At 48.1% G+C, this 26,772-nt stretch overlaps 1 protein-coding gene across 1 annotated transcript in view; it reads left to right on the top strand.

Annotated features, from left to right (window-relative positions):
- The window catches only part of LOC144792796 (uncharacterized), an 844,113-nt gene that overhangs the window by 67,199 nt on the left and 750,142 nt on the right, over positions 1 to 26,772 (top strand). Inside the window, exons 8-9 of the mRNA XM_078667999.1 lie at positions 7,094 to 7,210; positions 10,089 to 10,199. Coding sequence (XP_078524125.1) covers positions 7,094 to 7,210; positions 10,089 to 10,199 — 228 coding nt within the window. The remainder of the gene's footprint in view (positions 1 to 7,093; positions 7,211 to 10,088; positions 10,200 to 26,772) is intronic.

Raw genomic sequence — 26,772 nt, forward strand, 5'->3', positions numbered from 1 at the left:
TTTCACTCAGCCACTTTTAGGAGGCGTTACTGCGCAGGAACGCCCCCCCTGCGCATGAACGCCTCCTTATGGCGCAGGGGTTTCCAACGTGACGCATCTCCTAGATGCGTCACGTTGTAAATAGGGAGCATTGTTTGCGCCGCCGTTGCGTCACATTACGTGACGCAATTGCGGCGCAAGGAGGCGCAAGGGCATCATAAATCTGCCCCCTTGTGATTAACTTTTTCTACTACATACATAACCCCTACTCTCTTGTTCTTCCCCTTGGTACCCACTTTCAACATCCTAACTTTTCCTTCCCCAGTGCCTTCACCCCTTCATCCATCCATGAATTCCCTTTTCTATCAGCCCATGTCCGAAGGGTAACTTAAAATTAAAAGCCATAATGGCTGCTTTGCATCACGACGTATGTGTTATGGTTAGTATTCCAAGATGGCTGCTGTGTGTGCACATTTGGGGGCATATCAACAAGCAGCAGCGATAATATTATCGCCACTTTAGAGCCTGTTTTCGGGCAAAAAGCGGTGATAATATTATTGCATTATCAACAAGGACACCCTAGCGCGTGTTTCCTTGCATTAGCGCCCCTTTTCAGCACGCCTCCCATCGCATTGCTAATGAGATGCAAAGGAGGCTTGCATGACAAAACGCCATGGGTAAATATCACTAACCCAGCTTCGTGAAATTAACAACAAGGGTTAGCGATATTTGAAATTGCGTTAAGTATGCCTTAATGCAGGAATTTAACGTCTGTTAAATTCTTGACTAAGGCATACCTAACATGGGGGGTGGAGTGTGTGGCTAAGACCACAGGCCCTATCACCAAGGATGTCGCCGTTTTCCATGGAACATTGCTGGAAAACCAGCGATGTTCCATGGAAAACACCGGTGTCACTGGATTAATTATTGCCATTGCGATAGGCGTTGTTGATACAGCGCTAGCATGGCAATAATTCCCAGCGATAGCTGGCGATATGCAATCCGCTGCCGCTTGTTGATATGCCCCTTTATTCGCGATGTAGATACGTATACATCGCAATGCATGCATCGTCGTGAGCCAAAAGCGACAATGCAAATAAGAATTGACAAAGTCAACATATCAGCATAAGTTTGCTCAATGCGAGACCTGGTGGGTTTGCTGATATGGAAATGTCAAGAGAATTCTTCCTTTTTCACCTTTTAGAGAACAGTTATTTGGACATTCCTAAATACAACAATGTTGCTTTTAGAAGACTTTGAAAACAATGTCATTATTCATGTCAACCTTCTTGATTGCATTCAGTACCAGAGCACCCTAAAAACCATAAATAAAATGTAACAAAAATAAGCCAACACTTGCCCACGTGCAGTGGAAACACCATCTTGTTACTCTTGACCTAAGAAGTTGGAACTTCTGATAGTCCAAAATGTCTTAAATAGTTTGTCCGATGCAATAAAACTTTGCTGCAGTATGGCAGGCGTTCAGGTTTCCTTTTGTCCATACTCCAATCTTCTACTGCATCATGTAATTAGGAAACATTCAATATGTATGGAGTACATTTGTTAAGTCAACTGTGCTCTCTTTGTGGCACAGTCAGTGTATCATGTTATGGATGGTCCATGTATTTGGGGTAGGACCCACCTGCTTCTCTCTTCTTAAGGCCGTCCATTTGAGGTTTGTCGCAGAAACTATACAGTAGTTTCACCATTGTTTGTTCTCAAAAATGGAATCCAACTTTAGGATCTGCCCAACAAAAGCAGTTGGAGAAATGTTATTTCTCAAAATATATATCCCAACAATCCTTTCTTGCTCCCTCCTACAGTCCTGGCAACACAAGCGTCACATATGTCAATGGTCACTTTTGAAAAAGTTAAACAATGGCGGGAGACAGAGCTCAAAACAACCAGTGAAATGTGGACTGGAAAGTCAAATGCAGGAAACTGTTGGCTACTTGTTAGCAGGCAAAATGAGCTTATAATGCACAAGATATAACACACAGATTTATTTGGTTGCTCTTGCTGGTCAAATCCTTGACTGTGTGTTTATTCCAGCCAAGGACTCAGATAAGGATAAAACTACTATAGGTTCTTTGGGGGGCAGACAACAGGGCCGCTCTGAATATAGGAAAGGCTGGCCTTAATCCCAAAATACGAGCCATCCAGCTATACTACATATTGTTTAGGTTTACATAATAGACCAGTCACAAGCCTATTAACTCCATATGCATTACACATAGGAGAATCCCACCGCACACAGAACAGGAGGATTACGGACGCTTCTTTTGACCACCACCACTGGGATCCTCTAGTGTGATGAGGAGATGTCTCCTTCATCGGTTAAGAGTGGGATGCTATTAGTTTACCCCCAGGCTGCAACTTACAAAGGCCCCCATTAGGATGGCGGGCGGATCGCCCCCGCCAGGCCGGCAGTAGCCACTGCTGTCCTGGCGGGGGCAATCCGCAGGCCATCTTAGCCGGAATGACCCCCCGCCATATTAGTATGGCTGGGGGGGTCCGCGGCGGACGGAAAGACCGTCTGCCGCTTTTCCACCCCGGTCGCCTTGCGACTGGGGCGGAAAAGGGTTTATATGGTGGCGGTGTCTATCAGACACTGCCAGCCATATTACAATGGCCTTTTTCAGATGCTTTTCCGTGGCAGTAATGCTGCCACGGAAAGGCATGCAGAGTCTGCTTTGGGGGCTGCGCGGTGCCTGCCATGCTGTGCATGGACCACCGCGCCTCTGGCCTGGTTGCCCCCTCGCTCCTCCGCGCTCCTGCTCCAGAGACCCCTGCTGTGCCAGACCTTCACCAACGCCGAGAGCAGCGCCCCAGCCGCCGCAGGGCCGCCCGCTCAAGGCGATCCCGTTTTCCCGCCGCTTCCTGCCGGCGGCCTCGCCCCCTCGCCACTCGATTGGTGGACGCGACCCCGCCTCCCAGCTGACCCGCCCTCCCGGCTCCCCTCTTAAGGAGACCCTGCACGCACCTGGGCAGTGACCACCGCGCCTCTGGCCTGGTTGCCCCCTCGCTCCTCCGCGCTCCTGCTCCAGAGACCCTTGCTGTGCCAGACCTTCACCAACGCCGAGAGCAGCGCCCCAGCCGCCGCAGGGCCGCCCGCTCAAACCGATCCCGTTTTCCCGCCGCTTCCTGCCGGCGGCCTCGCCCCCTCGCCACTCGATTGGTGGACGCGACCCCGCCTCCCAGCTGACCCGCCCTCCCGGCTCCCCTCTTATGTCGCCCCCCCAGCGACCGCGCAGCGGACGCGCGCAGCGGGAGCACCGATTGAGCGCCGAAGGTGCGCCAAAGGTAAGCCCGCCTGCGCCCGTCCGCGCCTGGACCGCACCCAGTGCCAGGACCCCTGGCCCCCACCGCCGGAAGCCGACCAGACGGACCTACGACGCCACCGAACTCAACGCACTCAACACCGGCCGAACCACGGGTTGCTACCGAGCCACACTGAGACGCACCCACGGACCCTTCATCTGCAACGCCTGCAAGTTCACCTGCAACCGGACCGGCTCCACTCCGGCAGTGCTCAAGACCTCGACGAGCAGCAACACCACCCACCTGAAGTGCATCCTGCTCAACACCCGCTCCGTCCACAGACACGCCGTCGAGCTTTGGAACCTGCTCGACACCACAGACCCAGACGTCGCCTTCCTCACGGAAACCTGGATGAACGCCTCCTCAGCGCCCGACATCGCCATCGCCATCCCAGACGGCTACAAGATCATCCGGAGGGACCGCGCCAACCAGACCGGAGGAGGCATCGCCATCATCCACAGGTACACCATCCGCATCACGACCGACACCGACGACACCCTCGCACCCGCCGAACACCTGCACTTCCAGATCCACGTCAACCCCAAGACCACCCTCAGAGGCACCCTGATCTACCGTCCCCCGGGACCCCGCACACAATTCAGCGAAGACATCGCCGACTTCATCAGCCCGCACGCCCTCCCCTCCGCTGACTACATCCTCCTCGGGGACCTCAACTTCCATCTGGAGAACAACAACAACCGCAACACCACCACCCTGCTGGACAACCTCGCCAACCTTGGACTGAAGCAACTGGTGACCACCCCCACCCACTACGCCGGACACACACTCGACCCGATCTTCTCTTCCAGCAAGGACATCGCCTTCAGCCACACCACGGAACTCAACTGGACGGACCACAGCTGCGTCCACTTCAGCTACAGAAAACCCACGCTCCACCATCACCAGCAACAGGCTCCCCGCAGAAGCTGGAACAAGATCACTGCAGACCAGCTCGCTACTTCCCTGAACAAGAACCCTCCCACCAGCACTACGAACCCCAGCCAAGCAGCAACCAACCTCACGAAATGGATCAGCGACTGCGCAGACGACCTCGCCCCGCTGAAGACCCCGCCGAATAGACCCGGAAGCAAGAAAGCCCCATGGTTTAACGACGAACTCAAGAGCTCCAAGAAGAACTGCAGAGCACTCGAGAAGACCTGGCGCAGAGACCCAACACCGGACAACAAGACTGCCCTCAAGCTCGCCACCCGAAAACACCACCAGCTGATCCAGGCCACCAAGAAAACTGCATTCAAGGAACGACTGGACAACAACGCACACAACAGCAAGGAACTCTTCAACATCGTGAAAGAGCTCTCCAACCCCAACGCCGGAAACAACGACATCACCCCTTCGCAAGACCTCTGCAACTCCCTCGCCTCCTACTTCCACAACAAGATCGCGGACATACACAACAGCTTCAGCACTCAACCGACGCACGCCACGACCGAACCACCGCCCCCCACCACCACCCTCCGCGCCTGGACCCCGATCAGCACCGAAGACACCATCCGCACGATGAACTCCATCCACTCCGGATCCCCAACAGACCCCTGCCCTCACCACGTCTTCAACAAGGCCGACGCTGTCATCGCACCCCACCTGCGGGACATCATCAACACCTCTTTCGACACCGCTACCTTCCCGGAGAGCTGGAAGCATGCCGAACTCAGCGCTCTACTCAAGAAACCATCAGCCGACCCCACCGACCTCAAGAACTACCGCCCCATCTCGTTGCTCCCGTTCCCGGCTAAAGTCATCGAGAAGACCGTCAACAAGCAACTGGCCGCCTTCCTCGAGACGAACGGCTCCCTCGACCTCTCGCAGTCTGGCTTCCGGGCCAACCACAGCACCGAGACCGCCTTGATCGCAGCTACAGATGACATCCGAGCCCTGCTTGACAACGGAGAAACAGCGGCCCTCATCCTCCTGGACCTCTCCGCGGCCTTCGACACTGTCTGCCACCGTACCCTAGTACAGCGCCTCAGCAACGTCGGAATCCAGGAGAAGGCACTGGAGTGGATCACCTCCTTCCTCGCCGGAAGGACACAGAGAGTCCGCCTACCTCCGTTCAGATCGGAAGCCACCGAAGTCATCTGCGGCGTCCCTCAAGGCTCCTTGCTCAGTCCAACACTCTTCAACGTCTACATGAGCCCCCTCGCAGCCATCGCACGCCAGCACAACCTGAACATCATCTCCTACGCCGACGACACCCAGCTGATCCTCTCCCTCACTAACGACCCCGCCACCGCCAGAGCCAACCTGCACGAAGGGATGACAGACGTAGCCAAATGGATGTCGAACAGCCGCCTGAAACTGAACTCAGACAAGACGGAAGTCCTCATCCTGGGATCCTCACCCTCCGCCTGGGACGACTCCTGGTGGCCCCCTGCCCTGGGCAGCACACCCAAACCAACTGACCACGCACGCAACCTGGGCTTCATCCTGGACTCCTCCCTCTCCATGACCAGACAAGTCAACGCCGTCTCCTCGTCGTGCTTCAACATCCTGCGCATGCTACGCAAGATCTTCCGATGGATCCCCACCGAGACCAGGAAGACGGTCACCCAGGCCCTCGTCACCAGCCGTCTGGACTACGGCAACTCCCTCTACGCCGGAACCACCGCCAAACTCCAGAAAAGACTCCAGCGGATCCAGAACACCTCAGCACGACTCATCCTGGACATCACCCGCCGCAGCCACATCTCCGGACACCTGAGAGACCTGCACTGGCTCCCGGTCAACAAGAGAATCACCTTCCGGCTCCTCACCCACGCACACAAAGCCCTACACAACCAAGGACCAGGATACCTCAACAGCCGCCTCAATTTCTACGCTCCCAAACGCCAGCTTCGATCGACCAGCCACGCCCTCGCCGCCGTCCCCCGCATCCGAAGAGCCACCACTGGAGGAAGGTCCTTCTCCTACCTGGCCGCCAAGACTTGGAACTCCCTTCCGATCCACCTCCGCCTGACCCAGGACCACCTCGCCTTCAGGAAGCAGCTCAAGACCTGGCTGTTCGAGCAGTAGCGGATCCCCCCCCCCCCCCAGCGCCTTGAGACCCTCCGGGTGAGTAGTGCGCTATACAAATGATCTGATTGATTGATTGATCATGGAAGTGCACAGCATGCCTTCCTGCCATTGTGGCGGGCGGTGCTGAGTGCACCGCCCGCCACAATGGTAGGAATGCAGGATGAACCCGCCACTGTGGCGGGTGCATCCTAATGCTAGCTACGGGACCTCCGCCCTTTTGGCTAGCGGTCCCTTTCACCGGTAGGATGCCGGGCGGACAACCCTACCCTACTAGTCATAGAATGTCAAAACCATCAACCAATGACTTTCGGGTATGAGCCACCAGAGGGCAAAGACAAAGGTAAATACAAAGGAAAGAGAAAAATGGGAAATATGATGGAGCCTTGGCAGCAAAAGCGTTGTCGTAGAATATTCTCCGGTGTAGGTGGGGAAGGGTAAGTATGGTATATGGGTTGCTGCAGGCCACAGGCACCAGGGACCTTCCGTGCCTTAGTAGCTCTGTGGCTCGCTTTCTGGGTTCTAAATGAGCCCCGTGATCTTGCAGAAGACTCCTTCAAAACTACTGTGACCCATGTCGAACAGCCTACTCCATGTTTGATTAACTATATTTTTGTATGCCTGCACAAAATGCTTATGTAGACGAAAGTGTTCCAATAAAGGTTTGCGTGTTTGCATTTGTACAGTAGTGCCAGCAATGGCCTCAATAGTTGCCAGGGTTATTTTTACTCATAATGTCCATTTGATGTACTTGTGTCTGCAGATGTGGACGAGTGCAAGACAGATAACCAATGCAGTCGACACAGTACCTGCAAGAACACACCTGGATCATTCACATGCAACTGCAATGCCGGATGGACAGGATCCACATGCTCTGAGGGTATCTATTGTTTAGCCTGTGCTACTGTTGTAATGTTGTGATGCCTGGCAAAAATAATGCCATTTTCGTAAACATTAATCACATAAGTAAGGCTATTTACTTTGGTTTTGCATACTGCACAATTTTGGGCCCCAAGTAGTAGACCCCAGCAAAGGGGACGGTTCCCCCTAGAAAAGATTTGAATAATGACTGTGTCTCTATGAATTAATGTTTGAATGCTTTCATGTGTCTTAGACACCATCAGTAGACTTGAAATGAGGGCCCATGCATTGCCAACCGCTTTCCTGTAGTTCCCTACTAAAGTGCGTATGCTCATGTTGCCTGCCACAATCACACAGTAACTTAAACACTGCTCCAGCTCACTTTTTACTTAACTGCAGGATATGTTGCACAACACCTCAAGGTAACAGCACCATCTTCTTCCTTTTGCCAAATGTCTTAAGTAATATCTTGTATTAGCCCACTCTTTCCAATATAGTGGCCTAGTGAATGGTACCTGTCCCTCCCCCACAAGGAGGTGCCTGCAATTTAACATCAGGTGCTATCTTGTGTTGAAGGCCCTGTTTGCCCCTTGCCAGAGGGCAGATGTCATCATTCCTCTGAAAAGCCATTCACTCAGATAGACTCACAGTGTCAACATCAAACTGCAGACTAAGAAGTATAGAAAAGAAAAACACAAGGTAGGAAGCATTTTCCATCTGTGCACCCAGGATCTGGAACAGCACCTCTGTATCCATCTGGACCCCCTAATGCTGTTCCAATTTAAGACACTTGTGAAGACTCACCTCTAAAGAACGCTATAAACCGCATTAATCACCCACAACCCAGCTTCCTCTCCTCTTTCTCGCTGACTTTATGCTTGTCTTTGATCATGTTCAGCACTCCACTGCCTTTTGGCTACGTTTGTACTATAGAAATACCCCATACATGCACACATACATGCATGCAGTGTGCTTCTAGTAAGGTGTTAGTGCGTACCCGTTGGTTATCCTGGATGGAAACCTTCTCTCTTAATACCCACATGCTTGACCGCTACCCAGAAGAAAGTTTGTTAGGTGGAAGGTGGAAGCGGTGTGTTCCACATTCACGCCTGGGTTTCTTATTGTGTGGAGTTTCTGCTAGGGATATCTTCATTATCTCCACATGTTAAAGTACTCTTGACCAAGTGAGGAAGCTTCTGATGTAATTAGATCCCCCAGTATCTGAATGGGAGCACTAGATATTTGCGAGATATGGCCAACCAAAATCCCATCCATTGAGTACGATCTGTGTTAAATCTAAGGGCAACCATCCCCAAGAAGCTGGGGAAGACTGTGGGTTATCCCTCACCCAGTGGAAACTGGCTGAAGACAATGATAGGAACAAACAGCCTGTCTAAGTTGGAAGTTGGCTAGGCAGGGGAAAGTTCTGTGGATGATTAACTTTCCTGTGGAGCATACCTGTGGATTTGGGAGCAATATCTGCTCCTTAGTATGTATATGTGGGGAAGGTGGACCTTACTGGGATTGAGGCTGGTAGTTATGGAGGAAGGCTTTTGCCCCTAAGACCTAACAGTCCTAAACAGGGAGGATGCAACAGATGATGCCCTTTGGCTTGCCTCTTTCTGACTAGACACCTGGGCTAGAATTCCTAGGAACATGGATTATATATGGAGAGAACATGGGTGAGTAGCCAGTGATGTGACTCTGTTTCAGCCTCCCTCTTGTGCTTGTGATTTGCTGCCCAGGACAGGCATGATGGAGGGGAACGGGCTCTTCAATCAATCACAGCTAGGGGTGGTAAGAGTAGGCTCCTTACCAACTAAGGCCTTTATTTCAAGGTGGAGGCCAAATCTTGAGGAACTAACCAGCAGGTGCCCATACTGTCCAAACAAGGTTGAATCAATACTACACATTTTCTTCGCGCGCCCGGCATATAGTGCACCGAGGCGACGCTGGCTGAAACCAATCTGTCTAGCTTTGGGAATTAGAGACTATAGGGAAGTGTATAGAATACTGAAAAGTGCACTTGAGGACCCAATTATGATAGCAACGGCCAAGTTCCTGGGCCAGGTGTGGGTGATTCGGTGGTCAGGGGGAAGGTTTAGGTAATTGTACTCCCTCTACATGTTTGTTCTATTACTTTTAATATTGTATGTTGAGTCATATGTTCCTCTTGATGAACTGTTAATGAAATTGGAATATCGTTCTAATGAAATGAAATAAGAGTTGGTCAATTCATGATGTAAAGTACTGGCCGTATCAGGCAGGTTTTTAGATTTAGTTTTTACTGTATTATTAAATATTTTAATCTGATAGTGTTATGTCCCGTGCACAACCAAGTCTGTTAATCCATGAGTTTGTAACGGTTGACCCGGTTTTTATCTGTGGACTGTGATAACTTTTGTGATTATCTTTTTAATCGAAATAATGTTTATAAACTGTGGTAAGAAGCAAAAACATCAGCAGATTGTTCTTGCTACATAATGGACTTAATAGCGCATAATAATCAATGAGTATCCAGTACGCAAGATTATGATGATGGTCCTAGCACCACTGCTACAAGCTGGGAAGAATACCCCATGGGCCCAAAAGTACTAATATAGTTTATAAGTGAGAGCAACATGTCATAGGAGATGTTCTTTAGTTCTTAGAACACTATTACAACTATCATTCAATCGCAGCAACATGAAGCCAGGCACTTTGATGCATTTATCCATAGACTGTGAAGGATACACATAACATTAGGGGTAGGACATCAGTGGGTTCATATATAGCTGGTGGTCTGATGAACCCGACACAACAGGAGCTTGGGTATGACATTCATGAGGTCAGTTCTGATGGTCTTCATCATTATATGGTATCTTGTCTTAATTCCACCCTTTGAATGTATTCTACAGATATTGACGAATGCCTGTCAAGTCCATGCGCTAATGGCAAGTGCAAGAACATTCCAGGAAGCTACAGCTGCCAATGCTCACCAGGTTGGACAGGATTGAACTGTGACTCAGGTAGGTCATGTTGAGCCCCTGTAATAAAGTCTGTGCAATTCTTGTTCTCAGAGATGCATTGGCTTCCCTATGTCATTGCACAAGAATTTAGTTAGAATTTTTGCAGCTCTCTCCCAGTTGCCTTCTCTGGTCTATTTGTGCTTATTTGGACAAAGGACTGTGACCAAGGGATTGTCACATTTGTACACATACAGAGATCCTCTGCCTGCCTCCCCCCGCCCATGCAGTCTACTTCACTGTCCAACCAGGCAGGACCCACAAATAGTCCCTGATTGGGCAGAGATTGACTGGTTCCAGTCTACAAAACCAGTTCACGCTGGAAGCAGGTTGGCACAGATATGTATCACTCATGTTGTTAATGTAGCTATGAATGATCGAGTCTCTCCAGAACTTTGGGTACTACTTTTAAAGTAGGCTGTAAATAGGCTAGAGCTCAGCTGACACTTTCTTTAAATGTAAGGTAGCTCCTATTAATAGCTACACAGTGGTGTTGCTATTAATAGTGCTGCAGGTGTACTGACATCAGTACTCAGAGTTTTTATGATCCCTCTGCACCCCTATTAGGACTGTCTTTTACATGTTCAACCCATTGCAGGGAGAACATTTTACTTGCTTGATTCAGGGCATGTGCTACTCCATTGCATAGAGGAAGAGGAAGCTACACTGCCTCATGAGTTAAATTGACCTAGCCCACCAGACTGAAGCCTCCATGAATGGTGCTCGAAGAATGTTAGCCTTGCAGGAGCCACAATGACCTTGCAGTGTCCTTGTAGCCAGGCTAGCCTGTACCAAATTGAAAATGTCTTCTTTACAAGATTTGCAAGAAGGTTGAGGATCTGCGGCGGGCATTCCAGGGTTTGGAAATATTGTGAGTCTGCATCACTCTTGTCTTCTCCATACACTTGTCTTTCTTGTGGGACTCTGTTTCATCCCTTTTCTATAGTGAAAGGGGCAGAGTGATCCCCCCTTTACCCTAAATCCTGTGATAGTGCCACATTGGCTCTGGCCAATGGCTTTGATTTTAAACGTTTGAAACCTTGGTTCTGGCCATTACACTTCAAAGCGATTGTATTTTAAAGCTCTAACTGGATACTGACCCTAAATCCTACTAGTTGCACCTAGAACTCAGAGAGACAAGTGGGTGCCCCAGTTCACTGAATAATTCCTGAAAAAATGAGTCACATCCAAACACAAAATAGGACCACCTCCTAAGGGCTTGCACCTTAGGGTACCACAGTGAGTGCTAGCCCTATCCATCCCAGCAGTTCCTCCTGCGGATGTGGCCTTAAGGCTAGAGCGGTCGACCTCAAACCTGGAGAACTGGGCTCCGAGTCTCGGCAAAGACTCTCAGCATCCTGTGATTCTGGGAAAATCACTTAATCCCCCCGTGCCTAACAACAATGAATGTGTCCATCTGTAACGAAACTGGTGCACATGTAAAGCGCTCTGGTACCCGATATGTTCGGGTCGAGTTCACACTATATTAAAAAAAAACACATTAACTTTGGAGAGCAGATGGATAAGTAAAAAATGTGCTCCAGTAAGGCTGTCCAGCATGCCCTTGTCATCAGCCAGTGACAACTGTATACCCCCATTTACTAGAACTTTGACTTCTGGACCTATTTTTAAGCAGTAAGGGTTAGATATATGACCATTTTTGCATGCACAAACCGGTTTGCAAACGAGTTTGCGCATGCAAAAACAGCATGGGGAATGTACAGACCCTATTTTGCAACTCACAATTTTTTGCGACTCGCAAAATAGGGTTTTGCGACTCGCTATTAGGAAGGGACTACTGTCTGCCCTTAAAAAATGAAACGAAAACGTATTTTTTTTTTTTTAAATGCATCTCGTTTTCCTTTAAGGAAAACGGGCTGCATTCAAATTAATAAACTGCCCAGGCCACCATACCAGGGAAGGCCGGCCATTCCCTATCAGGTCGAGAATTGCGAGAGGCTCATTATTATTCATGAGCCTCTCAATTTGCGACCCCATTGGGAATCGCTAACAATGTGAAATTGGAAATAGATCCTCGCAAATTGCGATTCACAAAAAACTCGGAATTTGCGAGGCACTATTTCCACGTTGTACATCTGGCCTTAAATGTCTTTAGCATGCAACATGGCATTTACCATGTATGCCTTTTCCGTGCAGGTATGTATGATGCAGGCTTTTTTTGGTACTTTACCATGCAGTACTTTACCACACAGGTAAGTATTTTGTTTTAAATTACATATTTATTGTCATTTAAAAAAAAGGATTTCAGGACTATGGAATTTGTCAAGGTTTAGCGTGGTAAGGGTTTGAAAGGGTTTTTTAGGTTTCAGGGGTGGGTAAATATACAGGGCAGTAAGACTTTTGAAGGAGTTTTTAGGGGTAAGGGGTGGGTAAAGCTACAGGGTAGGAAGGAGTTTAACAGGGTTTTGAGGATTTAGGTGTGGGTAGCGGTAACTGTAATAGGGATATTTTGAAATAATTGATCCAGATGAAAGGTATGTGGTGGTGTAGGGGCTCTTGTATGAGCGAGAATTGACCATTGTAGGGGTCTATACTCTGAATGTGGGTCAGGATGGATTTCTACAGGAGTTAACAAGGAAATTAGCGCCATACATGACGCATAGTATCCTGTTGGGAGGTCACTTCAACTGTATCGCTCAACCAGAGCTCAATAGATCACTTCCAGCCCTGGTGGAGTCATCATTGAATCATGTGGATAGGCAATTTAGAAACTGGCGACAAAAATGGAGGTTAGTGGACTGATGAAGGCATTCACAACCACATATTAGGGATTACTCATACTTTTTAGGGTTGCATGACCTTCATGTGTGATTGGATGCATTTTTTGTGTCACCATGCAGTTCATCGTAAGGTCCAAAATGTGGATTTCCTATGCAGAATGGCCTCTGATTTCTGACCATAATCCTGTGCTGCTTTCAGTGGGGTGGAATAAAGAATAGGCGCGAATACTGGACTGGTGTTTCGCAATGTTATAGGAGTGGCAGTGGATAAATATTTCCAGGAAAATAAGGGATCAACTGCGTCTCCTCTGATGGAGTGGGATACGTTTAAAGTTGTAATTCAAGGGCACTGCATAGTGTAAATAGTAGGGGTTTGGCGTGCCCTTACAAAAGAGATTGAGAAGCATGAGAAAGTGCTACGAGAATAAGAGTGGGCAAGGCCAGGAAAGCCAGATTTGAAGCAGCAGCTTTTGGACGCTAGGGAGCAAATAGTGATGGATACAAAAAAGTTGCATAGCTTTGACTATAGAGAGTATATGAGAAGGGTGCATGCGGAGCATGACAAGGCAGGTATTTTGTTGGCCTGGCTCATAAACCTTAAGAATAGGGGCACGCAGATAATGGAGCTACATTCTTAGGATGGCATGCACCGCTATACACAAGAGGCCATCAATTGAAGATTTATACAATATTATATAGATGTTTATGCTATGCCATTGATGCTTTCTCCACAGTTTAATAATGAGATTTTAGAGCCAGTAGATTTGCCCAGGATTACAGTGGAGGAGGCAGGAGTCCTGGGTGGGGATGTAAATATTCAAGAACTGAAGGCTGCCATAAAACAAATAGCAAGGGGGAAAGTTCCTTGGTTGGATGGGCTCCCTGTGGAATTTTATTGTACTTATAAAGAGGTCTTGGGTCCAAAGCTGGTTAACCTTTATTTTGCGGCCTGGGAGGAGGGGAGGGTACTCCACACCACTGAGGAAGCTACAGTAATCCCGTTGTTAAAACCAGGATGCATCCCTGGGGATACACAGGCTTATTGCCTACTTTCTATGTTAAATTTACAATATAAAATGCTGAGTAGAGCAACAGCAATGTGCTTATCACCATTAATGCCAATACTAATACATACAGACCAGTCTGAGTTCATTCCGGGCCAAAATACGGCACATAATATTAGGAGGATACTGGCCATTATTGAATCAGAGTTTGGTGAGAAGGAAACAGGGGGATTACGGCAATAGATATTGAAAAGGCCTTTGAAAGCCTTCGCTGGAATTTCCTTTATAAATTGCATGAAAAGATGGGATTGGGTAACCAATTTATAACATGGGTTAGACTTTTGTATGTGACACCTGCTGCTCATGTAAAAGTGGGTAGGCTCATTTCAGAACAATATATGATAGGTAGAGGGGATCCCCAAGGGTGCCCACTTTCAAAGGTATTGTTTGCAATTGCTATGGAGCCACTTGCAAGTTGGGTGAGAACTGGAGGGGTTTACAGGGGTCTTGAGGTACGAGATGTTCAACATTATTCAGCTTTATATGCAGATGACATTTTATTTCTCAAAGATGTAAATGTAGACTTGCATCAGGCTATAAACCTTCTAGATCAGTTTGAGCAAGTTTCTGGGTTATGCATTAACTGAAATAAATCATGGGGCATATTATCAAGGGCTTTATCTTTTTTGGCTTTAAAAGCCAAGAAAGCGGAGATAAAATTATCTCCCTATTACCAAGCTGTCGCTAACACCAGTTAGCGACAGCTAATAGGAGATAGTGACCATCTTGGACCCCGCTTTGCATGTCAGTGATATTTATCACTAATGACATGCAAAGTGGGCGTGCCAAGGTGTTAGCGACTGGAAACAGTCGCTAACATCGCTATCTCCTATTACCAACTTTTGGAGATATTCGCGCTAAGCGCGAATATCTCCAAAAGCTAACACCTGCCCTGAGCAGTTCTTAGCCATGTTATCCAATGGGAGGTGGATAACATGGCTAAGAGCATTAGCTCGGTAATGCATGAATATCGCTGACTTTTCAGCGATATTCATGCATTGCGGGCGTTTTTTATCGCATTTGCGATAAACCTTGCTAATAGCAAGGTTTATTTGCGATAAAAATCGCCGATGTGCGGCGATAATTTTTGTCTCTAAACAAGTTAGAGACAAAAATTATCTCTATTGGTTGGTAATATACCCCCATATTTGTTCTCATCACACAGTAATGTGCCACAACCTGTTAACCTGAGGGGACTTAATTGGGAGGGAACTTGTCTAAAATATCTAGGCATTCGATTATAACATGCTGCCGTTGATTTACTGGAAGGCAATATTGGTGTGGCAACTATAGATCTACAGGCATGTGTGGATTGCTGGAGAACAATGCCACTTTCAGTCTCTGGACAAATAGCGGTAACAAAAATGGTGGTGTTGCCCTGATTGCTTTACTTTTGCACAACACTGCCCATGGGGATACCTTGTGTAGTTTTTAGAGAAATTAATTCTCTGTTGGCATCCCTAATATGTGGAACAAACAGGCGAACTGTGGCTTTGGCTAAGTTACAGAGGCCCACTTTACAGAGAGGATTACCTGCACCCGAATGGAAACCTATTACCCAGGGGGTCATTTAAAATGGTTTATATATTGGATTCATTCAAATAGATTCCCAGACGAAGAACATGTGGAGGTGTTACCAATTTTAGATGTGTTGTATTAAATACTCTTGGCCACTGTCAGAGGATCAGTGTGGGGTTGAAGGTTGTGTGACACTGTTGGTATTGTGCTCTCCAACCAACTCATACACAGAAGCCCTATTCTCCGGACGTTCCATTGAGATGTTTGAAGCAGATCAATATGGGGGAAGATTGAGGGGCTTGGCAGACTGTTATGTTATGTTATGTTAAGCAGGATTTGTATAGCGCACTGACACCATAAGTTTTCTGACGCTTGAGAGGTACGGAGATTGCAGAGAGGCGGACTAACCAGTTTGGGCAAAAAGACGGGTTTTTAGGAGCTTCCTGAAGTTCAGTAGGGAGCAGCTAGACTTGACTGACAGGGGGAGGGAGTTCCACAGTTTAGGTGCCAGATGGGCAAACCTGCGACCGCCTAGCTTTTTGAGTTTAATGGTGGGAGCGACCAGCAGGTGAAGGTGCGCCGACCGGAGATTACGCGCCGGACGGTACTGCGCGATCAGAGTTTTGAGGAAGTAGGGACTGGTGCAGTGGAGAGCTTTGAAGGTCAGACAGCCGATCTTAAAGGCTGCCCTTGATTCGATTGGCAACCAGTGCAGTTTGCGCAGCAGGGGTTTGGCAGATTGCCATTTCGGGGTTTTATAGATAAGTCTGGCAGCCTGATTTTGTACGATTTGAAGACGGCGAAGCAGTAACTGTGGTAGTCCATAGTGAAGGGAGTTCGAAAAGTCTAGGCGGGATAGTACCAGGGAGATCACGACCTGTACCAGCGCTGCGTGCGAAAGTAGATGGGCAATTTTGCGGATTTTGCGCAGCTGGAACATGCAGGATGAAATCACGGCCCCCACATGAGCCTTGAAAGAAAGCTCTGCATTAATGACCACGCCAAGGCTCTTCATCGTGTTTACTGGGGCGGGGGGAGGGCCCAGCTCCCTAGGCCAGAACTGAGTGCCCCAGTGTGCAGGGCTGTTTCCAGGTAGGATAAGCTCAGTTTTTCCTGGGTTTAGCTTTAGTTGGTTATGGTTTATCCACTGCTGTATGTGGAGCATTGTTGCTTGAAAGCGGTTGACAGCATCGGGGGAGTTAAGGGGAAAGATAATCTGTAAATCGTCAGCATAGTTAAAGACCATAATATCCCATCTCTTAAACGAGTGGATCAATGGGCGGATGTACAGATGGAATAGTAAGGGTGAGAGAGAGGAGCCCTGAGGGACTCCGCAAGTTGTGGGTACCTCGGTCACCATGAAAGGGCCCAGATGAACTGCTTGCGCTCTGCCCGAGAGGAAGGACTCAATCCACTCGAAGGCTGGACCCTGGATGCCGGCCTGTCCGACACGGTGGAGAAGGATGTTATGATCCACCGTGTCGAAGGCAGCCGACAAGTCCAGCAGTACAAGTGCCTGAGGTATCCCTTTGTCCGCGTTCCCCCTCAGGGCGTCTAGTACTGCCAGGATAACGGCCTCAGTGGAGTGGGCCTGCTTGATTAGGTTCAAGAAAGCAGGAGTTCTCGATTAAATTTGAGAGGCAGCGGGTGATATGGGCCTCAAGGAGCTTGGACAGATATGGCAAGAGGGAGATAGGACGATAGTTGGAGAGATTTGCAGAGTCTGCTCCTGGTTTCTTCAGCAAGGGTACTAAGATGGACTTCTTAAAAGAGCTGGGGACTGTGCCAGAACTGAGGGAGGCGTTCAGCAAGGGTAATCCGGTAGAGTGAGACAGATGTCCCTAAAGACAGAGGGAGGGCAACAGTCATTGGGGGAGCCTGACTTGATGCGGGCCGAGAGCTCTGCCAGAGTATTAGGGTTGAGGGCAGGAAAGTGAGTCAGGGACAGATGGTTGAGGGGAGAGAAGTCCAGTGGCCTTACAAAGTTGAGGGGGGGATGGAGTTCTTAATATCAGCTATTTTTTCAATGAAGAAGGAATTCAAAGCGTTACATGTCTCTTGTGTGGGAACCTGAGGGGGGAGAGTTCTGTCGTCCGTAGTGAAATCATTAATAATTTTGAAGATTTCTTTTGATTTGTTATGAGCAGAGAGAATTCTGTCAGAGATGTGAGTGGATTTGGCCAGGGAAATCGCGCTTTTGTAGTCTTTGCGGGCCGCGACAAAGAGCGTTCTATCGATGTCGGAGTAGTTACGTCTCCAGGTCCGTTCTAACTGGCGCAGCTTCAGTTACTGTGCTTTAAGGGCGCTGGGATAATCATGAGGTGCATAGGGTAGGCGATCTGTATAATGATGGGGTTCTGCTACCAATTGATGAATTTTCTGCAACTTATGAGATTGCTAGGGTGCACTGCCACAGGGGTTTGCGTTTAGAGGAACCTCATTACACAGTGGTTGTCAAATATTGTGTACTAAAATGGGTCGCATGAAGGCGGTGTTGTGTCTTTATTGGGTGTTAAGAAGTGACATGATGAAAACGTCTCTTGTAGATCTTAAAGAAAAATGGGAGGAGGATTTGGCACATCCAATTCCAGAGCCAGAATGGACTAGGATTCTTGCAAATTCAAGAAGTGTCTAGAAATGCGAGATTTAAATTGATTAAGGAGCATATTATCAGGAACGGCATTAAAAATTATCGCCGGTTTAGCAGCAGAAAACTGACTCTAATGCGGTGATAATGGGCTTGATAATACGCCCTTGAGAATTCCAATAGAAGTCCAGGTTCTGGTGTGAACATGGGCTTCTATTGGAATTCTCAAGGGCCCTTTATCAAGCCCATTATCGCCGCTTTAGCGGCAGTTTTCTGCCGCTAAACCGGCAATAATTTTAACACTTTCCTTGATAATATGCCCCTAACTTTGTTTATATACACAGGGCATATCTAACTCCGGGGAAAATAGCTCAGATTGATCAGATAGCTGAGCTGTGGCATGCCCTAGGTGTGGGGAACAAGGGGTGGAAATGTTGCATATGGTGTGGTCATGTTCATAATTGGAGGAACACTTATCTGTTGAATGCACTGTTATGGTCTGTCTGCTTGTGGGATTTCCAAGACCTGCTTGGCATAAAAATACAACAGGTTTCATTGACTTAGCTCTGGTAATTGCTAGGTGGGAGGTAGCTATGTATTGGAAGGTGCCCAGGCCTCACAGGGGGGGCAAATGGATAGAGGAGCTGATTCGGTGGTCGGATTATGAGAGCTCAGTGTTATATAGTGCAGTAAAGAAAGGTAGAGAATCAGTTAAAATGGTACACGTATGGGATCATTTATTAGATTCCTTTAAAAGTTTGGATGTGAGTGATGACTCTGGGGAACAAAACAAGTAGAAATGTACTTTGCAAATTAATATGTGTAAATCTGAAGTGTACTTTGCGAAATAAGATGTGTCTGTATGTGCTGTTATGGGTACTGGACTTAACGGAGGGAGAAGTAGGGGTAAGTGGTAACAGTTATTGCATTGTTGTGCATGTTTTATTAAAAATGGCAATAAAAGTAGGTCTACCAAAAAAGTTGGTATTGTAGGGCTCTGGGGCAGGCAATGGTAGAGGATGGTGAGGGTTCTTTAGGGTTCAGAGCTGGAGCTGGGTTAAAGGGAAGTACAATGTTTTCAGAGTTCCAGGGAAGGTAGTGGGCAAGGGGGATAAGGGGTTTTAAGGTTCACATTCTTACACATATATGTGTATAAATAACGTATATATACCTGTGCAAAAATACACACACGCACCCCCCCACATGCATCTATGTACTAAAATGCCTCTTTGTGTCATCACCCTTTTTGTTTTACTCTGTGCTGTAACTCTGCTAACCAGGCCCCGGTTCATGTGGTCTGACCCCTAAAACTTGTCAAAATTGGCTTTACTCTGATTTATTATATATAGCTTACATATAGGTCTCCAGTATATGGTACAAAGTATATCCAAGGCCTATAATTTAAATGTCACAAATGGACTGCTGGAAATTTAAGCTGGCCAACAATTAAAGAAGGTGGATTTTGAGAACGCCTTCAGGGCCAATGCAGATCTTCTTTGAAGAGAAGAGAGACTGTCACCAAATGTTAGGGAAGTTTGCTGGACTGTTCTTCCTGGCATCTTGGCTGACTCAGTAATGTGTTTTTGACATTGACACTGTTGACAGCTTACCTGTTGAAAGCAAAATATACAAGTTCTCAGGCAAATGGTCAGCATCAAGGAAGAAATGTTCATATTATTGTCTGTGGGGGGTGGTTGAGCCTTGTAGTAGTCCCTGGAACAGCCCCGTGGTGCTGGTGCCCAAGGCCAGCCTGAAAGGCGAGATTCCATACCCAGGGCCGGACTGGCCATAGCGGGCACCGGGCAATCCCCTGGTGCGCCGCATGGGTGGGGGCCGGTTTTGGGCCCCTGGGGGCCGATTTTGTTACAGGGACGTTTTTGCAGCATAGCTGCAAAATCGGCCTTCTAACAAAATCGGCTGAAAACCGGGCCTGGCAAAGAGCTCGGCGGCACCGGGGAGGTGCGGCCGAGCACTTTGCAAGGGCTGGTTTTGGTTCCCAGTCCGGCCCTGTCCATACCTTAGGTTCTGCGTGAACTGCAGAGAACAAAATGCTGTCACGAAGACTGACTTACTCCTCATTCTCACAGCTAATGAGCTCATCAACCTGTTAGGGACCGCAAAGTGTCTCAGCATATTTGCGCTGACTTAGGGGTACTGGCAAATTGCCCTAACAGATTAGAGTTCAGCATTCTCAACTCCTACTTCTACTTCTATTCAGAGTAATGCCCTTTTGGTTGAGAAATGTACCTTCCACCTTTCAGAGGCTGGTGAACAGGGTTTGGGCTGGAAACCTTTAGTGCAGCATAAGTAGATGATGATATTGCGGTCTTTAGCTTCACCAGCTGCAAACCCTGATCCAACGTAGGGAAGTGCTTCAGGGCCAGCAAGTGCTAGATTGGGCGGGGTCTTTAGTCTTGCTGGGCCACTAAGTTGATAGGAGACAAGTGCAGCCTCTTCGTCCCAAGATCCATATAATATTGGTTTGGGAACTTCCCAAAACCCAGACTCAGATCAGAGTGTCCCCAGGTCTGACAGGTTACTACAAGGTTTGTCAGATGTATTGCACCATTGTTACCCCCCTGACAGAGCTGACTAGAAAGTAGCAGCCAAAGAATGCTAATGGACTGAGGAGTATCAGAAGGCATTTGATACCCTGAGGGAGGTGCTGTGTACAGCAATGATGCTCAAGGCAAAGAATTTAGCACAAAATTTGTGGTCTAACCAGATGCTTCAGAACATAGGATTGGGGCGGGATTATCACAGCTAAATGATCACGGTCAGGATCAACCAGTCGTCTTCATCAGCTGGTGACTACTTCCTAGAGAGAATGGTAGATCTGCCTATAGGCTATGGACTTCACAGTAGAGTACAGACTGTCCATGCTGACGCAGGTGGCTTTTCCAGGTTCTTCTGCTTAGATGATGAGAAATAATAAGGGAATTTCTGAGTTATTCCTCACCTTTCATCTGAAGGAGGCCATGGAGGGCAATACCTTTTTTTCATGATCACTTCCCTTTTTTGGACTGATGCTGCTGTTGTTGTGACTATGTGCACTGGGACTCTGATAACCAGTCCCCAGTGCATGTGCGCTGACCCCTAAAACATGCAGAAATTGATTATGCATCTAATAGACATATTTAACCTACCTTAAAGTCCTAGTATATGTTACCAAGTGTACCCAGGGCCTGTATATTAACTGTCACTTGTGGACTCCAGTGGAAATTGTGCTACCACTACAGTGACAATGTAAAATATGACTGCAGGCCTGCCACCAGTAGCCTGGCTATGTATGCATAAACTGCAAATAAATACCCTTTTTTACAGGCCTAAACCCTACTTTTAAATATTAATAAGTCACCTCTAAGCCCATAAGCCAGGGTGCATTACATTTAAGTGAAGAGCATGTAAATGCGGGACCGGAGTGTGTCACGGAAGAGAGACGGGCTGGGGGGAATGGGGATGACGGAGAAAAATACAAAAATAACTTACCTGCCGCCCTCTAGCATCTCACTCTTCTGCTCCTCTCCACTGCATGCAGGCACAGGGTGCCAAGACTGCCCTAAGGCCAATCCTTAAGCTGCTCTTATGCATGAGAGCAGCTTCAAGATTGGGTTGGAGAGAGCTTCAGTGAACATGATGCTTTGGCCGACCTGAGATGACCGGCCAAAGCGTCATGTTCGCTGGTAACAGTGCCTAGCACTCCTCCTCCAGTACTGTCACCCCCCCCCGGCCCCTCCCCCAAGACTCAGCACACAGTCACTAGAAGAAACATAAAACAATAATAAAATGGGTTTTAACTTGTTTTACTATTGTTCTGGCTGGCAGGGGAGCGACGCTCCTTAACTTAAACGTTCCTCACAGAGGCTGTGCCCTAAAAGCTATTTCCACTGTAGCAAGGTTAACTGTTCAATGAGCAAACATTGGGAGTTAATATTCATATTCAATAAGGTTATCTCTATCTAGGAACGAAATAAAAAGTTCATTTTTTAACTTTTCCAAATATTTATTACAAAGCCAATTTATCAGTAAAGTCAAATTTGTAACAAATATTTTACTCAAAGTACTTTTGAAAATTCACCTTTTAACTTGCCTACAGTCTCTAATAGCCAGTTTACAAAAACTTTCAACTGTCACCCAGGAACTCTCAATTGCTTCTTTTTGAAGTGTGATTTAGCTCCCAGAGTTGAGACAAATCCCTTGAGTGTGGGGGGAGATGTTTGCCTTACCTTGACAGGATGGCTTTTGATTTGGGCCCAGCCCTTTGCACATCTTTAACGGATGCTTACCTCTTAACTAGCTGATGTTGCTCACACCTGGTCCGGCCCCCCTTTTGTATTCCTAGTCAGCCAGTCTCCAATCACAGTGGGAGTGGAGCTGCCTCCAGAACCAGTTTTAAATTACCACAGAGGAGAGTTGTTAATTTCCTTGACCACACCTCTAGGGTGGACACATGAGCTCTGCACCGGAATAGAAATGTTCTGCCATGTTGGATTTAGGGGCACTCTGGGATTGTTTGCAGTACGATACACAGGAACTGCTTCAAAAGGCGGTAGGTTTACCCCTGGGAACCTTTTCCTAATTGGACAGTGAAGGGTCAGGAATCAAGCCCACAGGCAGGCTATTGCCAGGAATACATGTGGCACCCCCGTGTGTTCCTTCTTTAGAGTACAGTTGAACATGTGAAAGGCAGACAAATGACTGCAATTGCTGTTGAGACTTGTGAGGAGAATCCTATGGGCTGTACATGCTCCCATTTGTACCCAGGGCAAACAAGTTGACTCCAGCTGCCAGTTGGCTGACCTCTTGGTAAACTGCAGAAATGCAAAACTTGAAAGAAGCCCACTTTTCTGCAAAGCTAACTGACCAGTTTTACCAGAACCAATGCTGGACCCTGCTGGTGGCATTCACTGGATTAAGTCCTGACTCCCAAGTTCTGTTATTGATGTTCTGGAACCCTTCACTGGTATCTGGGTGTACTCCTCCTGCCTAACCCTAAAAGTGGGTACTTAGAAACTCTTTGCAACTTGTTTTCAAGAGAACCGCCGTAAGACCGCCAGCTGATCCTCTGAGTGTGCATTGCTGATGGGATTGGACTTCATACATCTCCAACTATGCTATTTCTTGGGGCCAACATCGAAGCGCCCTTTGACAACGCTGACCCTTTGCTGGCTTCAACCTGCAGCCTTGCTGTGGGAATCCAAAATGCTAGAGAAACCTCAATGACCGACCACCGACGACTTCACCAGAACCGACGGTGAATGACGCTTGATCGTTGTCAAGGCCATTTTGGCCACAAATCCTGAACTTCTGCTGGTTAGAGCTTTGCCACCTTCATCCAAGACAGCATTGGGACCCTGTCCTCCTGCAACCCTTGGCCGTCGAGCCCTCCTTCGGCTTCAGCCTGCTGCTTTCGGTGCTGAAAAATCCATTGATGACCTGTCAACGTCCAGAACTGTTTTTAAGTAAAAAAGATAACTCTCTGAGAGGGACAAACCCAGTCCCTGTATCTGACCAACAATTGACCAGGTTGGCCTTAACTTTTGACTTTGCCTCGGTCTACTGTGACCAGTTGGCGGCCATTGCACTTTGCTATTTTTGGTGCTATTCTCAATTAATACCTTAAACATTTATATCTCTGGTTCCCCTCATCGAATTTTTGTTGTTTTTATGTTATTTTGTTAATTAAAGTATTCTTTATTTTTATAAATTAGAGTGGGGTTTTTATTTGTTGTATTTTTTATGTTTTCACCGTTATGTCTAAATGCTTTACACATTTTCTTAAGGTAAGCCTGTCTACTCTGACTGTGCCTGAACCTTTCCTCAAAGAATAATAATTTCTGATAGATACATCTGCCGTGTGGATTCCTCACCTTGTGAATATCCCCCTGCGTCAGCAACATTCGGAAATTCTTTTGTAGCTTCGCGCCGACGTGGATCCGGACGTCACAGAGGCACGGCATCGCACGCGACCCCGCTGACGTCACCGGCGCCTATAACAGGCCCACGCCGGCGTGATGACATCAGTTCCCTTTTTTCCGCGTCGTCGACGCTAACGGTTTTCAGGGATCGTGTAGTAGCTTACAGTAACTTTGTTACTATTTCCATATTTTTGTGTCTTTCTTCAATCTCTTCGGGATGTCGTCGAAGAAGACTGGATTTAAAGCCTGCGGTGAATGTGGCAAGACCATGTCAATCACCGACCCTCACGAATGTTGTGTCTGGTGTTTGATGTCGAGGACTGTTCCTGCTGCAAAAAGATGACTCCAAAAGCCTTGAGAGAGAGGGAGACAAAGCTTCTCGTGGCGAAACTCAAGAGCAAGAAAGCTAAGAAGTCATCGAAATCTCGATCTCGTCGGTCGAGGTCGAGATCGAGGTCGAGGTCTCGTTCGAGGTCGCACTCGGAGTCATCCTCGGCTCACGCTTCCAAGTCTTCGAAGAAGAAACACAGGAGGAGGACCCATGAGTCACGTCATCGCTCTGGGAAGGACTCTGACTCAAGACCGAAGTCCCAAGTCAAACTCATGAGTAAAGAGGTGGAGGTTTCGGAGTCGGAACATGAAGAGGCTTCGCATCCGGGTTCACCCGAACCTCAAGAACAGGTCCATTCTCCGATTCCATCCAATCCTTCTGGTCAGGAGGATGAAGGTGAGGAGCAGGGGGCTGGTGGAACCGAAGTTCCGGCACCTGGTGGTTCATCGACTCCGGTTCCGGCATCCGAAGAAGAGGTCGACGTCGTATCGGCTCCGCCTCCCCAGGAACAACCAAGAGGTCCATATCCTGAGTTTCCGACTCCAGGTCAGGATCCTACCCAGTTCCTGAACGCCATGTTTGGTGTATATTCAAGGGCAATGTTCCCGTCTGGTGCACCTGTTGGTCCCACGGGTCCTATGGCCTTTAACTTAGGGGTTCCACAGGCTTATGCCCCTGCACCCTTTATGCCTTTTATGCCAGCTCTACCACCGCATTGGCATTTTCCGACACCACCGGTGTCGTCGACGCCGAAGCGCACGACGCCGGCTCCATCGACGCCGATCCCATCGACGCCGATACCCGCGACTCCGAGGCAAGATTCTGTCCGACCTCGTGTCGAGGGACCTCGGCCGACGTCTGGTTCGACGCCGGCGCCGACCCCGTCGGAGTCGGTTTCGAATCCTTTGACTTCGGCTGTGAAAGAAAGGTCTCGGAGAAAGGCCCAGAGACTTCTAGAAGAGGAGAAATATGGGTATTCTGATACTGAAGAAGGAGAATTGCAGGATTCTGAGGATCCCTTTGAAGACTTGTGCGAGGCCAGTGGGCTTGTGCTATCGCCTGAATGGGAGTTAGCTTCTGTATCGAATGTTCCATCTAAGGATGTGGTGCCTTACCACACTGTCATTAAGAAGGCAGCGAGTTTGCTAAACATTACTCTACCTACGGCTGATTATAAGCCTAATATTTTAACTGAGGTGCTTCATTCACCCTCATCTGTGATCGAACCTATGTTGCCATTCAACAAGGCATTGTCTGAACCTGTCTATGAGGTCTGGAAAAAACCCTTATCGGCTCCTGCGGTTTCTAGAACAGTAGCGAGGAGATATAGAACTGCACCGGAGGATCCTGCTTTTTTAACAACGCATCCTCTTCCTGAGAGTTTGGTAGTGCAGGCTGCCTGCTCTAAGAAATCTGCTGGAGCGTTTCCACAGGTTCCTGGAGACAAGGAATCCAGGAAACAGGACCAAAGTGCCAAAAAGGTTTTCTCATCAGCCAGTATGGCATTAAAATCAACCAATGCTCCGTGTCTGATGGGGAGATATATCCATGCCTTGATGGACTCTGTCAAGCAGCTCATTCCAAAGATTCCTGAGGAGGACAGGAAGGATTTTCAAGAAGTAGTTTCGGACACCCAAGCAGCTGCGAGACAGGTCATCCAGAGTGGTCTGGACACTGCAGACTCGGTGGCAAGGGTCATGGGTTCCTCTGTGGCTACTAGGAGAGCTGCTTGGCTCAAATTCTTCAGAGTTTTCTGCTGATGTCCAGTCTGCGTTGATGGACTTGCCTTTCGATGGATCAGGTCTGTTTGGAAAGAAAGCTGATACTGCCTTGGAGCGTTTTAAGGACAGTAGGGCCACTGCAAAATCTTTGGGCCTTCAGTCCAGGGGTACTACCGGAAGACGCTTCAGAGGATTTGGCCGATCTTCCTTTCGATCTTACAGATCATCCCAGCAGCAGCCTCAGCAGCAGCAGAATATGCTGTACAAGTCGTACAGAGGCAGACAAAGATCCCGTCCTAGAGGTCGTCAAGCTTCCTCCTCCTCCTCCTCCTCCTCTCCTTCCCAACCCCCGGCCAACGCAGCAAAGCAGCCCTAGATCCGCCATTCCGGATCATGTGGGCCCAGTGGGGGGTCGGCTTACACATTTTCTACAAGATTGGGAATTAATAACATCGGATCTTTGGGTTCTCAATCTTGTAGAGAATGGGTATGCACTTCCTTTCCAGGAATTCCCTCCCAATTACCCTCCTTGCCAGGGTTATTGTTCGGAAGACCACCTGCTTCTCCTGCAGGAAGAAGTCCTGGCACTGTTCCGAAAGGGTGCGATAGAGGTGGTTCCAGAGCAGGAAAGGGGTCCGGGGTGCTACTCCCGGTATTTCCTGATCCCCAAGAAAGATGGCAGACTTCGGCCAATCC

The sequence above is a fragment of the Lissotriton helveticus genome, chromosome 11 (assembly GCF_964261635.1).
Source record: "Lissotriton helveticus chromosome 11, aLisHel1.1, whole genome shotgun sequence".
Lineage (NCBI taxonomy): Eukaryota > Metazoa > Chordata > Amphibia > Caudata > Salamandridae > Lissotriton > Lissotriton helveticus.